The 17,894-nt window shown below is 35.6% G+C and overlaps 1 protein-coding gene across 4 annotated transcripts in view; it reads left to right on the forward strand.

Moving 5' to 3' along the window:
• Positions 1–16,167, forward strand: part of Kras (KRAS proto-oncogene, GTPase) — a 32,291-nt gene extending 16,124 nt beyond the window's left edge. For 2 of the 4 annotated variants that reach the window (XM_037203999.1, XM_037204000.1), the window contains 4 exons: positions 271–449; positions 2,355–2,514; positions 10,232–10,355; positions 14,632–14,708. In XM_037203999.1, the coding sequence (XP_037059894.1) occupies positions 271–449; positions 2,355–2,514; positions 10,232–10,351 (459 nt within the window). In that variant the 3' untranslated portion in view covers positions 10,352–10,355; positions 14,632–14,708. Of the gene's footprint in view, positions 1–270; positions 450–2,354; positions 2,515–10,231; positions 10,356–12,019; positions 12,021–14,631 lie in introns of all 4 variants that reach the window. The other 2 variants (XM_028891796.2, XM_028891795.2) reach the window with 2 other exon arrangements.
• Positions 16,168–17,894: the final 1,727 nt, after the last annotated feature.

The raw sequence follows: 17,894 nt of genomic DNA on the forward strand, positions 1-17,894 counted from the left end.
TGCTAGCCTTGAACTCACAGAAACTGCCTGCCTCTGCCTCCCAAGGTACTTGCCGGTAGTCATCTTAATGAGTGCTAAATGGTGTGTCATGGTTTGGGTTTGCATTTCTCTTAATGATGTCTTCAAGTGCTTATTGGCCATTTGTCTACTTTGGAGATTATCTGAAGTGCTTTTCCCATTTTGAGTGGGGGAAATCTGTTGCTGAGTTGGGTATGTCCACCTTTTTAAAGATGCACTATAATAACCCAGACTGTGTTTCTACCTTCTCAGGATTCCTACAGGAAACAAGTAGTAATTGATGGAGAAACCTGTCTCTTGGATATTCTCGACACAGCAGGTCAAGAGGAGTACAGTGCAATGAGGGACCAGTACATGAGGACTGGGGAGGGCTTTCTTTGTGTATTTGCCATAAATAATACTAAATCATTTGAAGATATTCACCATTATAGGTGGGTTTAAGTTGAATATGAAAGTTGGCATTCAGAAGTAATGATAGCTTTCATTTATTGATTCTTTGCTAATTGTTATGCCCATATAATCTATTTAAATTTGAAAACATTTTGTGTCACAGAATTCTAGTTTTACAAATGCAGTTCTTAGGGCTTGTAGCAGTTGCATTACTTGTCCCAGTTTGTGCAGATAGTGGTAGTGCTGGCTGAGCACAGGCCCTTCTGAGGCCAGGGCCTTTGTTCTCATATTTCCCTGTGCTAGAAAAATAAGGCTTTTAATGTTTTAGATACATAAAAATACCAACCAGAAACAGCAACCTGGAAAGATGTTTTGAGATGGTGCCACTCAAATGGTCTTAAAAGTAATCATATATTATTATAGAATTTCATGGGTTGGATAAGCATGTGGTTTTTTAAAAAATACATTTAGAGTGTGCAAGAGGTTGAGAATTAGAGCAGTTACTTGTTTTTTATATGAAGAGTCTGACAAATGTATATAAGATTACTTAATCATTCTATGAAATGTCTTCTACATCTTTCCTTGAGGGTTTACAGTAGTCATTACACTGTTCATTAAGCAATATCCCCCTTCCTGGCTGTGCCACGTAAGACAGTAGCATCTTAGTTAAGAGCAGTGGCCTGGTGATAGGGATGAAGTGAGTGGGAAGTACTTTTCTATAGTGGTGCAGAGGTGAGCTTTGTGGTAGCGACCACCTGGGGATAGGAACCAGCTCTACTGTGCTTCCAAGTCACATCTTAGACATTCACGGAAAGTTGTGAGGGAATACAATTTTATTCTAAGTTTGAATTTATTTGCACGTTACATTGACAACAACACATGAGAAGGACTTTTAAAGAATATACATCGTAGTTTCTTTAGTGTTATTCTTTTTTAAAAAAATCAAGTATTCAGAGCTGGAGAGATGGCCCAGCAGTTACTGACATGTGTTGCTTTTCTAGAGGACCCGAATTAATTCCCAGTGTCAGTCATCTCATGACCACTACAGCTCCAAGGAATCCTATACTCCTGACCTCCACTGGCACCTGAACTCACATGCACATACCTATGCACAGACACATGTATATATGATTAAAAATTAAAATTAAAATCAATCTTTCCAATGATTATCTTTCTCACTTGAGTAGTACAGTAGTCCCCCTTACCCATAGTTTAATTCTTTGACATTTTACTCATGCTCACCAAAGTCTGAAAATACTAATTAGAAATTTCTAGGAATAAATGATGCCTAATCCTTGAATAGCTTCTATTACATACTGTTACAATTTTTGTTTTTTAGTCTCTTCCTATACTTGTCAATTAGACTATATTATTGATATGTACATACAGGAGAAATAGTATATGAAGGGTTTGGTACCATCCCCACTTTGAAGCATTCATTCGTGGTCCTCAGAATATTTTCCCACAGATGGCAGGGAGAGGTGCAAGTTGTATGAATGCTGATAATTCATGTTGGGTAAAAACAAGCACAGACTTACTCTTGAGTCAGGGTTTCGCTATACAGCTTTGGCTGGCCGGGACCATACTCAGTGGATGAAAATATTTTCAATTGTCTGATACATACTTATGTATCATGTTTCTAAGACAATTTTAAACCAAATTTTGGTTTGGAACGTTCCAGTATGTTTCTTATTGTTGTATACACTCATGCGAATGAATCCTTTCTGTTGGAGTTGAGACTGTATCAGTATTTGAGTTTTGAACAGATATGTAAGATTTCTGTCTTGGAGAAACAAGTAAGAGAAGCAAGGAAAATTTGGTATGGTGGAAACTGGAATTTATATGAAGAAAACTCTCAGTAAAGTTCTGTAGGACAGAAATGGAGGGCGAAGTTTGAAATATTTTGTGTCGCTCATGCTTCTGTTTCAAATTTGTTTTTTCCCCAGAGAACAAATTAAAAGAGTAAAAGACTCTGAAGATGTGCCTATGGTCCTAGTGGGGAATAAATGTGATTTGCCTTCTAGAACAGTAGACACAAAACAGGCTCAGGACTTAGCAAGAAGTTATGGGATTCCATTTATTGAAACCTCAGCAAAGACAAGACAGGTAAGTACAACTAGAACAAATGTAAGTCCTTGAGGGTGTGAAGGCTAGCATAACTGTTGTATTTTATCATTTAGTGTGATTCACCTGTCTTTCTCTCTATTATCCTGACATAGAGTATAAAATAATGTTTATTTGGCAAATGTCTTCTCTTGAGTGGACAGCACTTTTTATCCAGGTACCATGATATTACTTTGAGGGTTTTTTTTTTTTTGGTTTTGTTTTTTAATTTCTCTCTCTTTCTTACTTTTTCTTTCTTCTTGTTATGGTAAGGACTGAAACAGGGTCTCTCTATGTTCCCCAGCCTGGGAACTGACTCTCTTCTAGATGCATGCTTACAGGTATGCTCCACTATACCTGGTATTTTGTTTTCTTTTCATACTGAAAATTTTTCTTAGAGTACATTTTACATTAAGGATTCAAGAAATGTGGGAAAAAATTCCCACTTAAATGATAAAGACAAATAACAGTGGAATAAATTTTGAGTGTACTATTTTAAAAGCAGTTTTAAGAATTCATGTTTCACCTGGGTGTGTTAGGACACACCTTTAATCCCAGCACTCAGGAGGCAGAGGCCGGTGGATCTCTGTGAGCTCAAGGCCAGCCTGGTCTATAGAGTGAGTTCCGAGACAGCCAGGGCTATACTGAGAAACCCTATCTCGAAAAAACAAAACAAAAAACAAACTGAAAAAACAAACAAAAAAAAGAATTTATGTTTCTAGATTAAATTTTGTTATATTTGAATTATATTTAGGCAGAAATTTTTTGGAGATCTATTTCTTTAGAGAGAAAGTTGTTATTAAAATAAGGGAATATTTAGAAAGTGAATAGACATTCTTAAATTACTCACTACATTGTTCTGACAAAGGTACATGTCAGAGCCTGAATTTTGTTTCAAAATCATCTTCATTTTAAAAATAATTTTAAACTTCAGTTAATAATTACATCATTTGTTTGTTTGCAGTAACAATTTAGCATATAGGAAAAAGAGTCCTAGAAATGAGTTCATAAAGACTTGATGGAAAACAGTTTCATGTACTGGGTAATTAGTCAACTTATAGTTCATAAATTTATTTGGAGCTTTTATGGGAACCCCCATAAAATGATTTTATAAAGTTCAACTTCTGTGATGTTTTTAAAAAATTGAGGAGCACTTCATTTCATGACCAAGTATATAAGAGTCATCCTAGAAATGTTACTGAATTTGTGAGAGATGTAAAAATTTAAACAAATTTCAAACATGCAGCTGGATGGAGAAATACAAAGAAAATTTCCCTAGGAGGTCATAATGTGCCTCTTGTTTGTACAGATAGGGTACATATTGAAATAAAATAGTGAATTCTGTTTGAAGGCTTCATTTGAATTAAAAAATGAATTTCTGTAGTTTGGCTGTCACATGGGTGTCTCCTGGGTACCAGTGTGTTCTTAGTTGACTAAGAATTTACAGAGATCTGATGTTCATTACTTGACTTCACGATAGAGGAGTTGTTTCATTCATGTCCATCCCATGCTCTAAAGACAGGAGGAGGTTTGATTCTATGTTCTATTTCCTTGTCCTCTCTGACCAGTCTCCTGGATTTTCCTCAGAAAGCATCTCAGAAAACAGAATTATAGTAATATCTCTGACTTTCTTTTACATTAGAAACACTTCTTTTGAAAGGATTCAAATATGAAATGTAAGAATTTTTTTGAAAACATCTAAAATCCTACTATGTAGACTTTACCATTAACATTTTACTACTTGCATTGTTTAAACTTATGAAGAAAGATGCCTTTTATACTAGTGATCATTGTAGCTGACATTTCACAAAGAAAAGGAAAAGTCCGAGACATAGAAGAGCCTCTCATACTTGAACATGCACACAAACCAGCTGACCTTATTAAAGTCAAAATCCAAACTTGAATCCAGTTGGTTTGTGTTGAAGCCTGTGATTTGCACTTCTTTGCACTTCTGGTAGTGCTGGTTGAGTAGAAAGGCCTCAGAGCACAGCGAAAAGAGACTCCTGGTTATCTTAGTGTTGCTCTCCACTTCTCACTTGAGAAGAGATTAAGATAACTGCATTGAATTTATTATTTGTGTGTGACAGAAATGCTTTAGTGTACTATGTTCATAATTGATTAGAACGCTGCCTGCTTCCTTTTAAAATAGCCTTTTAGCTTTAACAGTGTGTATTCTCTCTCTCTCTCTCTCTCTCTCTCTCTCTCTCTCTCTCTCTCTCTCTCATACCTACACACCTTTTAAGATTTTTTTGCTTTGTTCATTTTTGTATGGTTTTAGTGTTTTGACAGTTGTACAGCCCAGGCAAATCTCAAACTCATTATGTAGCAGATGCTGGCCTTGAACTCTTGCCTCTCTACTTCCTATGTGCTGGGATGACAGGCATGTGCCAGCTTACTTTGTCAGTTTAAAGACATATGGTACAGAAATTAACTTAAATTTGCTTAACTTAAATTTGCTTTTTAGATAGTTAGTTTGAGTCATCTAACATGTATAGAGAGGTAAGATACACAAGAAATTCTTAAGCTATGCTTAGCCCTTGTATTTATACCCTATTCTGTTGGTCTCTTTTATGTAACAGTATGTTGCTAAACTATAACTTAGATACTCACTTTTCAATGTACTTGTTGATTTGTTTAGAAATTAATTTGCTTTGAAGAGTCATTAATATTTCTTGAAACTGATATTTATAAAGTTTTAGAAGATTCTAAAGAGCTACTCCAAATAATTTTGGTAATTTATAACATACAGTGTACATTTTAATAAATTTTACATCTCCAGTTTTTGTGAAAATTTGAAGCTCCTTTTGGGGTAGTATTTTGTTACTATCTTTTATTTGCTTATTTGTTATTTTAATTAAATATATATGTCCTTATTCTGTTTTGTTAGCAACCTGTTCTTGTTCATGAGCTTAACAAAAGCACCAAAAAAAAATGTATTTATGGTAATAGGAACTGAACATTCATTCAGAAGTTCTCAAAGATGTAAGTCATGGCACGGCAAGCATTTTTTGCAGGGCCCAGATAGTGACGTGGTGTTTTAACACATCATTTTCCCTAAGAATCCTTGAAAATGTCATACTCCTTGTCAGCTTATACCAGAACAATTGATCCTGCCTATAATTGGCTGGAATATGCTAATTTCACCTCTAGGTTATAGTTGATGAGATTCTAGTAGTTACACAAGACCCTTGACCTAAAAGTCAAAACCTGATTTTACTATTTTAAAGCGAAATTTGTGTATTTAGTGAAAAAAAAATATATTTTACTACTTTTTAAGATAAGGGTTGCAGAATATATTTTTACCAGTACATTACTTGCTAACTTTAAAATACACATTAACTTACCAGTATATAATGGTAGATAGGTAGGTGATAGATAGGTAGGTGGGTAGGTAGATAGAGAGATAGATAGATAGATAGATAGATAGATAGGTGATTGGTAGATAAATAGATAGGTGGATTGATTGATTGTGTGTGTGTCCGTCCATCTGTCCCCATCCCCAGTCCCTGGGACTACAGATGTGTGGCATTGTGCTTAGCTATTTTTGTGGTTTTATCTGAATGGGTAAAGAAACTAAATTAAACTAAATTAAATTTGCTGGTATGCTATTATGTGGCCCTGATATTCATAGTCTAGAAAGATTGATACTTCACAATTATTAAGACACTTAGGAACTGACAGATTTTTCTGATTCCTTTGGACTTCATGTCAGAAAAGGCTGTTGAGATGAAACCCCTAACATCTTGAGATTCTAACACCTTGAGATTAGTTGTGAGTTTGCCAGGCTGCTAAAAACAAAAGTCAGAGTGACTGGGTGTCAGGTAGATGATAAGCAGGGGTCTCAGAATAGCCAGTCTAGCTTTTTTACATTTGGTGGTCTTGATTTGAGCAATGTAAAGTTAGTTTCCAAACTTAAAAGTCACCCAATAGTCACTAATTTCTTGGTTTGTTGTTAATTTCTAGATATATAAAATTAGTTGATAGAAAGCCTCTCAGAAAGAAAGCTTATCATAAAACTGTTTAAGAAAGCAAAACAAATTTTAAAACCTCAGGTACCTTATCTGATAATTGTTCTTTTTCCTGTGAGGTCAGTGTTTTGAACTTGGAGTTAGAAGTGGGCAGTTACTGAACACTTGCTGTGTGGTTGTACTTCAGTAGTCCTGAGATGGGTTATAGTTTGACAGGGATTCTGGAGGAAAGGCAGGGAGGTGAGGTTGGTACTGGGAACTAGGTCTGGTTTCTCCACCCCTCTCCCAGAAGGCCAGTGTGCTTGCTTCTGTGTGGAGCCACAGTTGGTGCTACATGCATGTCATTCCCTTGACAGAATTCTGCACGGTGTTTTGCAGATTCAACAGGGAAGAAAACAATGATAAAAATGCACTTACTGAGAGCAAATGAAAATGTTTATTTGTTAGCAGGTCTCTAAGGGGGTGCTCTGTTTCCATAGTCTCGTCTGCTTTGTGCTCAAAATATTGTCAGAACTCTGTTTAAAAAAGAATTACATACTTAAACTTGGATACTCTTGTTTATAAATAGATATTTTCATTTTCCTTTAAAGTGAGCAAATGTCCAATAAGTTATACCCTCAAGGACAAACCACTATGCATCTTAAGGGTTTAACAAGGAGTTGTAGTTACCTTATTTTTAAATGTTACTTCAAAGTTCAGAATATTAAAATTAGTAGTCTACATTATAGTCATGTACCATATGTAGTGTTTAGAAGTAAGAGAGAGTGCTGGTGGTAGGATGAGGGTAAATAACATTGTTTTCAAGTTCTTGATGTCAGTATAACTTTGAAGCTTATTTTCAAGGAATAACTAAGTATGGAAAATGTGGTAAATAACTTTTTTAAATTTAAATTTTATATTCATAAAACTAAGAAATGGAAAGTTTTTCTGTAGTAACTATTTTTTGTGTTATTAATTATCTTGGCCACTGAGATCCTAATACTGAATTCCTGGTGATGGGTAGTTGTCTCTTTAATTACTGGCTTCCAATTCTCTCTCTGCATTGCTGGAAACAAAAATCAAATATTCTTGTATTGGTGATGGGGATGCTCACACTAAAAAAGCAGACACATTAAACTGTTAAACTCAAATTTTGCTTCTGTTAAATTAGAGGACAGATCCCTCTTTTTCCTCCCTTCATAGCACATTGACCTCTACATTGACATTGTAAGTTTTTTTAAAAAGGAGGAATAAAGATGTACATTCTTTAAGGTTTTAAGAAAATATGAGCTTTTGCCTGGTTTGTCTCTTTCTCTGTATAAATAAATATATAAATATATGGAGAATTTCTTTTGTTGGCTTTCAAGTTAAAAGAGAAGAATTATTTATGAAAATATAAATTGACTAGTCTTGCTTTACATTTTAAATGCTTTGCAAGTAATTTATCTTAAATAACTTATTTTATATAATATGAACATTTTTGATATCTTTTTGAAGAATGGATAAATAATAAAACTTTTGCCTTGAGAATGAATGATAAAACTACTGAAAACTAGTACACGCAGATACAAGTGGGGATGTTATTTTAAATGCCACATTTAGTGATTTTTAAAAGTTGAAAATGTTTCTTCCTCTGTAGGATAAGTAGTTAGGTGATTAAATTGATTCCATTAAAATAAGATTGGATTGGAGAGCGGGAGAGATGGCTCAGGTATTAAGCATGCTCTACAGCGGGCAGTGGTGGCACACACCTTTAATCCCAGCACTCAGGAGGCAGAGGCAGGCGGATCTCAGAGGCCAGCCTGGTCTGCAGAGTGAGTTCCAGGACAGGCAGGCCAGACTGTAACACAGAAAAACCCTGTCTCGAAAAACCAAAAAAAAAAAAAAAAAAAAGAGTGCTTGCTGCTCTTTGAGAGGACATGACTTTGGTTTCTGCCTCCCACTTGGGTGGCTAGCAACCACCTGTAACTCCAGCTCTGGCCTCCAAAGACACCTGTACACACATTGAAATATTTTTTAGAAAAGATTTTTCTAGAACTATAATAATTTTTATTATTAGATCATTTTAAATGAGTATTTTTCACTGGATGGCACATGGTATTAGCCAGAAGTATATATTTTAATATGGAATCATTATTTAAATGCCTGCTTGTTTACTGAAACTCAATTTTATGAATTTTAAAGGTAAATTACTGACCTTCACTGAAGTGGTTCTTAATACATTCTTGAGATTTGTAAAACTTAATGTGCCCTAAATAATTGAAGTATCTTTTTCTTAACTGTTGAAGGTAGCAAATGAGTTACACATGCAAAAATCAATCCTTCTTTGTTGACTTACTTCCCTCAATACCGAGTGCCTGATTGAATTTAAAATTATAAATTGTTTTTGTTATATTAGCTTCTTAGGTGCTAGATACATTTATCACATTTGGTTCAATGGAAACTTTGATTTTTACCAATTGTAGAAAAATAATATACCAGTCCCCTATGTAAGCAATTCATTATTAAAATGAAATAAAATGTTTAAAATTAAATATGTAGTAAAATATGCCAGCTTTCCTAAGTATTTATCTTTTTTTTTATTTAAAGAAGAATGGAATATTACATCTGAGGTTGAATTTGTACTACATGTATGTGAAGTTTCTGGACTTCTCTTAGATAAACTTCGCCTTTGGTGGTGTATTTTTCTGATGAAATTAGCATTACAGTTATAAGTACTTTGTGCCTTTTAGGCTATTGCCTAATTTTCTGTTTTGAGAAAGTTGAAAACCTTTCTCTCCCTAAAGGCTGTTTATGATTCTCCTTGCTATAGCTTTATACCACAGCCTTGAGTCAGAAAACCCCATTAGAGGGGCTGGAGAGATGGCTCAGCAGTTAGGAGCACTTACTGTTCTTCAGAGGTTCTGGGTTCAGTTCCATATAAGTGGTTCACAGCCATTGTGACCCAGTTCTAGGCCATCTGATTGATTCTGACCTTGAAGGCACCAGGTGTGCACAAGGTGCACAGACACAGATGCAGTCAAAACACTCATGAACATAAAGTACGGCACATCCTCACATAATTACAAAGAACCCCCTTAGACAGTGTTGTCTGGGCAGTTCTCTGCAGGCTGTTTGAGACTTGTATAAGATACAAAAGGTTTGCTCCTATCATTTACTTCAAATAGTTTGTGGAATTTCTTATTTTGGTAAATAACTCCTATTTTAACTTATTTAAATACTGTAATTACCCATCCACTGTGTACCAGTCTCAGATGGACGTAGGGACTTAGAAATTGATTAGAAAGTACCTAATTGAAGATGAAACTGGAGGTTCCAGTGTCTGGACTCACCTTGGTTGGGACATGAGTTTTGGGTTTGGTTTTAGCAAGGCTTCATGTCCCTAGTCTGCCTCTCACTCTGCTCCCCAACTGGGTGGAAGGTGACATCTGTGGAGATCACTTGTCTTCCTTTGTCCAAGGCAGTTCCTCAAACTTCAGTTATTGTATCGAGAAACAGAGACATACAGTTAGGCTTTTTACAGTCTCCTCTGATTCCTAATTAAAAATGTTAAACTCTTAATTCTAATAAAAAATTAAATACTTTTGAGAACAAACCAAGTTCTAGCTCATGTTTTAAAGCCGCATCCTCAATTTTATTCAATCTGATGTCTGCTTAAAAAAAAAAATTCTCAACTATAAAGCTCATAATTCAAATTTCTTACACATGGCTATCCCAGTAAATTACTCTTCCAAATGAAACAGACTTTAAAGAAGTTGTGTTTTACAATGCAGAGAGTGGAGGATGCTTTTTATACATTGGTGAGAGAGATCCGACAGTACAGATTGAAAAAAATCAGCAAAGAAGAAAAGACTCCTGGCTGTGTGAAAATTAAAAAATGCATTATAATGTAATCTGGTAAGTTCAGCATATTCATTTTGGTACAAAGCAGATGTCTTTCAAAGGTAACAAAGCAGTCAGAGTGACTGGATATGGTGTTCTGCTTTGAAGTGCTAAAAGATAAGAAACTTGTCATTTGTTTCTGAGTACATTTATTTTACAAGTGATTATTAATTATAATTGACACCTTTTGATGGCTACAATAGACTAATCTGCATTTGTAATAAGCTGTAATGACTTCATTAGTTTTAAGTAAGTTAAGCATTTGGGAACTATTAATTTATTTTTAAGGGAAATCAGATTTAAGTTTTAAGATAGCCAGCAACTTTTGAGTAAAAAATGTGTAATAATAATAATATGGCCCAGAGGTGGGAAAGGGCCTAACAAGTTAACTGTTTCTGCCTGTGCTTTGTAGCTAGGAGCCAACAGCACTTCCTACCTAGTGAGATCTGAGTGCTTTTGCGTGCTCCTGCACCCATTTAGAAGCAGCAGTAGAAACAGCAATTCCTATGATACTGGTCTGCCACATTCTTTCTTAGTTCAGGCCTTCTGATTTCTCTTGTGCTGTTTACTTGTAGCTGCTGTCACTCACTGTTCAGGTTGCTTGAGAGGAATGCCAGTCTCCTTGTCAATCTAGTCACTTCTTTATACAGTGATCACAGCTTCAGGATCTCTACACATACCTCATATGGTCCTTAACATTCTCCCTCCTCTCTAGCCTTTTGGAACTTTATATCTGAAAAAATGTCATCTTGACAGTTTTGTTCGTACATAGACACCATGTTAGCCCTGCCTACCCTTCAGTCCTGCCCCTTGTTTGGATCACCAGTATTCTTATCCCTAGTTTGATGAACCAGCTCACATGTGATTCCCAAATCTCTAAGAATCTCTTCAACCCTTAAAATGGGAATTGTGGCTTTGTATATTTCCAGTATACTATTTTTAACTATATGTCTTTCTATGTTGCATTGAAATAGCTTATGTTTTATTCTTTTATTAGACAATAGAATTCTAGAGCTGGACCATATATTTTAATCTTTGTGTGTCCATTGTATGTTGAAATTCTTGACACATAGGTACTTCCTAGTAAAGACTGAATGGACCCTTTGGCTTTCCTGTCAAAGTATAATCTGTCAAACCCAGATTATACTTTGTCCAGCTCAGCAAATTCTTCACTCAGTGAGTTGACATTTGTGGAGGCTGTTGCCATATATATGTCCCTTGAGAACGTGAAACAAAATTAGTGTTTAAGACTACTAAGAGATGTAAATTCAGAAACAAAGCAATACTTGCATGGATTTCTAAAGGGATTATGAACTCTTAGAATTTGTACCATTGTATAAAACCATACTTCAGTTTTGAAAATTGTGATACAATTTAACATTAAAAATGCAATTTGAAAAGTTAATCTTTGAAGTAAGTGTCATGAGCAGATTTAAGTGGTGATTTTAAGTTTATTCCCCCTTTCTACAGCCTCACTCTTAGATTATTTTAAAACAGAACAATATTTAGAGTATGTGGTACACCTAACATTATATTCAAAACAAAGGCAGAACCACACACTGCTCTAAGTGTCTAAAAGATGCAGTTTGTAGCACTGACTGGCCTGAATGTTAATAGTTGAATCTATGAATTGAATCATTGTGATTTTAGTGCACATAGCACTTTCTTTATAAAGAAAGGGTATGTTTTATGATATTTAAAATTACAGTTAGATAAATATTTTAAATTTTTATTTAATAATGATAAATATATACAAATTAGTTGTTCATAGTCTTAGAAAAGGAATAAGTGAAAAAAAAATTACCAGAATATGAGCTGTGACTTTATGAGAATTAGTTCCCACAAGAACAAGGAGTCCACTGCCCTGTGTACATTAGCTATGACATTTCTAACTTTGAAGTCACCTAGTTAGAATTAATGCAGCTAGAGGCTAACAGTCTGTCAGAACCTGAGAAGAGGGTAAATGCTGTTAAATTCTGTTTTCCTTGTCTCTTCAATGCTTGTAATTTAATCCACCTTAAAGAGTTTCTTACAGCTGTCCCTCTCAGGATTTTTATTTTTCTGCATCATTGTTTTAGTAGTATTGGTTTTTCTCCATTATGAAAATACTTTGAGGGTTAATAAGATGGCTGTCAAGCCTGAGGGCCTGAGTTTGAGCCTTCAGATCCACTTTGTGGGAGAAGAGAACCCGCAAGTTGTCCTCTGACCTCCATGAGTGCCATGCCATGCACACAAACACAAACATAAATGAATGTAAAATTTTAAACTGTTGAAATAGAGTAGGTAACATAATGTGTGATCAGAGGGAATTGATGAAGGTTAGAAGGGAGTTAGATAAGATTCCATCCCGGGCTGGGAGATGGTTCAGTGAATAGGCATGCTTGTTGCACTAGCATGAGCACCTGAGTTCAGATCCCTAGAACTCACAAAAAACTGGTCAAATAACACCTGTGATTCCAGCATTGGGGCAGGGGCCAAAAGTAATCAGTGGAGTTTGCTGGTCACCAGCCTAGCTCCAGTCTCATTGAGGCACTTTGCTTCATGGGAAGAAGATGGAGAGTGATAGAAAGACTCCCAGTGTGCTCCTCTGACCTCCACTTGAATACACAGGTTCCCCCCCCCTCCCCACACACCCATATCTCCCTCTCACACGCATACATATGCAGACAAAAAGATTCCATCCAATTCCAAGGGTCTATGACCCTCATCCAATTCCAAGGGTCTATGACCCTAAGTCATGAAGTGCCAGTGAGTTATAGATACTTTTATTTATTATGTCATTGGAAGGGTTTCTCACTGTGTGTTAAGGATAGCATGGAAGGAAGAATCTGTCTGAATGGATCTCACAGTCTAATTAAGCCTGACTGTATTGCTTATGTTGTATCAGTAATGGTTTTCAGCAGGTGAAAAGCACCAGTGAGTGCAGATTGGGGGTTTTGGGCAATATATATTTATTCACTTGTATTCAAATAGCCGATACTGACTTATGCTGTTTCTGTCTATGAAATGTGAGCAAGCTACAGTGCCACTCTGCCTTTTAACTGTACTGGTCATGCTTTCCCGAATTAGAGATTAGTTGTCAATATGAGTTAACTGTAACTTGAAAGTATTCAAGTGGCTTAAATGTGGTGGGTACTTGTTCTCCAGACTCCCTCTATTGTCTAGGTTTGGAAGCATTATTAGGTTAAAATTTCTTTCTGTAGTTCCTACTAGGATGAACAGATGAAATAAAGCATGGCCACTTTTTTCTTCAGCTTCACTTTTGCTTTTAACACAGATAAGGCAAGGACTGACTCCAATATGAACTTGTATATTGAAGGTCTAAAGTTGGTTCTACTTATAGAATGTACTTTTCATGCCAAAGTCTAGGAGGTTGGGAATTAATCTGACATAATCAGTTTTAGTCACAACTAATTTAGGTGTTTTGCTTTAATGACACATAGATATATGCCTTAATGACTAATACTGAATGTTCTTTGAAGATGAGCGTTTATATGACAAGTTGAACAGTAACTTAAACAGTCAGAGAATCTTTTTCAGTGTGGTCAAGTACACCACCTCGCAGACAACTTTGCTCATTGCCAGAGGTTGGGGCATTGCATCTTTCAAGGCAGCAGTTCTTAGAGTCCCATGGCTTCCTGTTTAAAGTCCAGAAACTTGGGACAATTACATTGTATATACAAAGGCACACCTACCATACAGAGCTGCAGGCATTGGAAATTGAGTGATGAGTTGGCTAATCGGAAAAAATTAGTAGAAAATCAAGTCCTTTGGGGGAAAAATAAGTCATTTGTTAAGCGTATGTAATGTTCTGTGCCACTTACTATTATTGTGTGTTGTGAAAGTTAGATTTTTCTATTTCTGTAGAATACTAGGGTTGGAGAGATGGTTAAGTGGTTAGAGCGCTGGCTGTTCTTCCGTAGGACTTAGCCACCCAGCACCCACCCGGCACTAACAACTGTTAGTAACTCCTGTCCCTGAGGATCTGATGCCTTTTTCTGGCCTCTGTTGAGCACTGTACTCACACGATGTACAGACATACATGCAGACAAAACACTCATACATAATAAGTTGTTTTGAATATCATAAAAATTTTAATTAAAGATGTCAGAGTATCTATGAAGAGATACTTAATCCTAACATTCTGGCCCATTCATCTGCCAGAACATCAACATAAACTGGACGTACTCTTTGTTAGTATTAATGATTCCATCAACAATGAAAGTCTGTCATTGGGGCACCTCAGACCATCATGTGCATTAACATTTTAATTCCTTTTTATATATTTCAGGGTGTTGATGATGCCTTCTATACATTAGTCCGAGAAATTCGAAAACATAAAGAAAAGATGAGCAAAGATGGTAAAAAGAAGAAAAAGAAGTCAAAGACAAAGTGTATAATTATGTAAATACAATTTGTACTTTTTTCTTAAGGCATACTTAAGTAAAAGTGGTAATTTTTGTACATTACACTAAATTATTAGCATTTGTTTTAGCATTACCTAATTTTTTTTTCTGTTCGTGCAAACTGTTAGCTTTTATCTTAAATGCTTATTTTAAAATGACAGTGGAAACCTCTTTTCTCTAAGTGCCAGTATTCCCTGGGTTTTGGACTTAAACTAGCAATGCCTGTGGAAGAGACTGAAGACCTGAGACTCTGTCTTGGGGTTTTGGTGCATGCAGTTGATTCCTTGCTAATTCTCTTACCAGCTGTGAGTGTTGGTGTGAACCAGAGTAATGAAGCTTTTGAACCATCCCTGCTCTGTGTTTCATCTAGTCACTGAATGAATTAATTAGTAATTACAGCTTCATCTGAAACCTTATGGTTGGTTCTACTAAGACTGAGGGATCACAGATTTATGGGCTTCCCTTTGATTCACTTCTAGCATGTCCGAGAGTTTATCATCCTTCATAGTGTAGTTAGACTGTTCACAAAGGCTTTGTCTTGCTTTCCACTGCTATTAGTCATGGTCATTCTCCCAAATAGTATATTTTTTCTAGAAAAGGGGAAAAATGGAAAAAAAAAAAGCAATGGAAAATATTGAATAAAAGTCCATTCTATGTTAGCTAAATTACTGTAAGATTCCTAGTAGCTTTTCCTGGTAAGGCAGACCCAGTAAGAAATAATAATCATTTGGGCTATATTTACATGCTACTAAATTTTTGTAATTCAAACAATTTTAACATATATAAAAAGTTCTCATAAGAATTAGTATAATCCCCTTGTGTCAGAGTGTTCTTTCTTAGCCTAACTATTTTAAGTCTTTTTTTGAGCTTTAGTCCTTAAAAGTAGTTTTAATTTTGGTCGAGAAGTTGAAGATGATTTGAGACAATTACAGCTTAGCAGGCGTTGAGATCAAAGTTGCAAGGCTGGGCTTTATGTGGACCTGTGATGAGCGTTACTGGGTTTTATAGTGCTGCTGCATTCAGTGTTGGTCAAGATGGGGGACAAGGAGAGTTTGGACAGCTCTACAATTCATTCTCTTCATATAACAATCCTGCTGACAAATCAAGAATGTTTCTTTTGTTTATAATAATAATAATAAAATTTAAAAATAAATTTCAGTGTTAGCTTCAAGGCTGAGACTTGGGGGTAGGAGGCTACAAGGGGAGTAAATCTTTAAAAGAATAAAGTATGAAATTTTGAAAATGCATGGTTGACTAGTCTCTCAACTGTGAACAAACATTGCTAAGTACTTCCCAAATCTGATATGTATTTATCTAATGCTTTAAGAATAGATAAGTTAACAGCAAAAAACAATCCCTTCAATGCACTTAAAGCACTCCTTCAAATATTTGAAGTGATATTAAAATCCACTGGACTATGAGGACTGGATGTCTGTCTTTTGGAAGTCTGATTTTAGGCATATCACTGTCTACTTAATATTCAATCATCTCAAAGACTCTTCACAGCTGTGTAATTTATAGTCCGTTTACACACTGATACACCGAGTTGTCAAACTCAGCACAATCTGTAACTTTTTTACCTGAATTATCATCTTCACTGCCAGTCTTATGCAAAATTGTGCAAGAGGTAAAGTTTGTATTTCAGGATCAATTCTCCAGTTTCAGGACTCCCCTCCAACATATGCCCCTTTTAATACTTCAAGTTTTATTTCTGCAGTGAACAACTACATGAAAATTGCCCACTAAGGGAAGGTACATCAAAGCTGCCTATGACTTTCTTTCCCAGGGCTTAAATAATCCAACAGAAACCATAGTGGGATTTGAACTAATAGCTGGTTTTCAGGGGGCCACTACAGAAATTTAATCTTGATCCTTTGGACTTCATGCCTGCAGCCCAGTCCACTCGTGGCTAGGTAGGAATTTTCAAATTAATGTGAACAGATAGAACACTGTGGAAGGAGAGCTTAATATTCATCTAGGTTTCATCCTGGTTGATAGAGTCCATTGTTTTAATAAATACAGTCTAACAGTGAAAAACACTTTAAGTTTCAATCATAAAGTTCATTTTTAAAGTCAGAATTTATTTACTCAGCATTTATTCATGCTTGTCTTATGCTGGGCACACACAAGGTACTGGGGATGTGATGTAGTATCCCCAGAGAAGGGACACAATCCTTGGCCAGTGGTATGTAGTGTGTGCTGTAATACTTTAGTAATGTGTATGGCACATGACCTAGAAATAATAGAATACATGGTCTTAGTTTTACAGAGAGGAGTTTGGTTTCATATTTTTCTCTCAATTAAGCAAGAATTGTTTGTTGTGATTCCAATGCAACTCTTTAATTGAGCTACTTTATGTAATTATTTCATTTTTCTAAAGGAATAGAAATTCCCTAATCTAATTATCTCCTTAAGTAAATAATTAAAAAGAAAAACCTTACAAAAATTAAATATTGACTTCTAAAATAGCTTTATTTGGGTACAAATAAGCAGGAACCTGAGTTTATTTGCAATAAAGGAAATAAAATCAGTATGATTTCTGAAATGTTCTAAACTATAAATGTTCATAGAACATTCTTTTGGTGAATATTAAGTCTTTTTTTGGGAGGGGGTGGCGTCCAAGACAGGGCTTCTCTGTGTAGCCCTGTCATGGAACTTGCTTTGTAGACTAGGCTGGACAGAGATTAGCCTGCCTCTGCATCCTGAGTGCTAGGATTAAAGGTGTGCACCACCACTGCCAGGATATTAAGTCTTAACACAATTAGTAATACTATACAAGGAACAGGTGTACTTTAGGAGCTGCAGTGCATAGTCAGATATCTACTGAAGACAGTGGAATTTTTAATGTTTCTGGGCAATGTGTTGAAGTAATGGTAATTACCATTATGTAAATTTTGAATTGTTAGCCTTTGTTAATAAAAAGGTTTTGTAGAGATTTTTTTTTTTAAGGGAAAAAGTCCTAAACAAACATAAATGCTGTCTAGTTACTATAGCCTTAAGTTCATTTGAAATTGAACACCCGTGCTAAATCAGTCATAGGCATGGACATGTTTGTGGGAAGAATATAGCAGACAAATACCATTGAGTAAATGTTTTCAGTCATGAAGTCGAGGCTCTATTGACTGAGTCACACTGCATAAGAATTGAG

Source organism: Peromyscus leucopus, chromosome 3 (genome assembly GCF_004664715.2).
Source record: "Peromyscus leucopus breed LL Stock chromosome 3, UCI_PerLeu_2.1, whole genome shotgun sequence".
NCBI lineage: Eukaryota > Metazoa > Chordata > Mammalia > Rodentia > Cricetidae > Peromyscus > Peromyscus leucopus.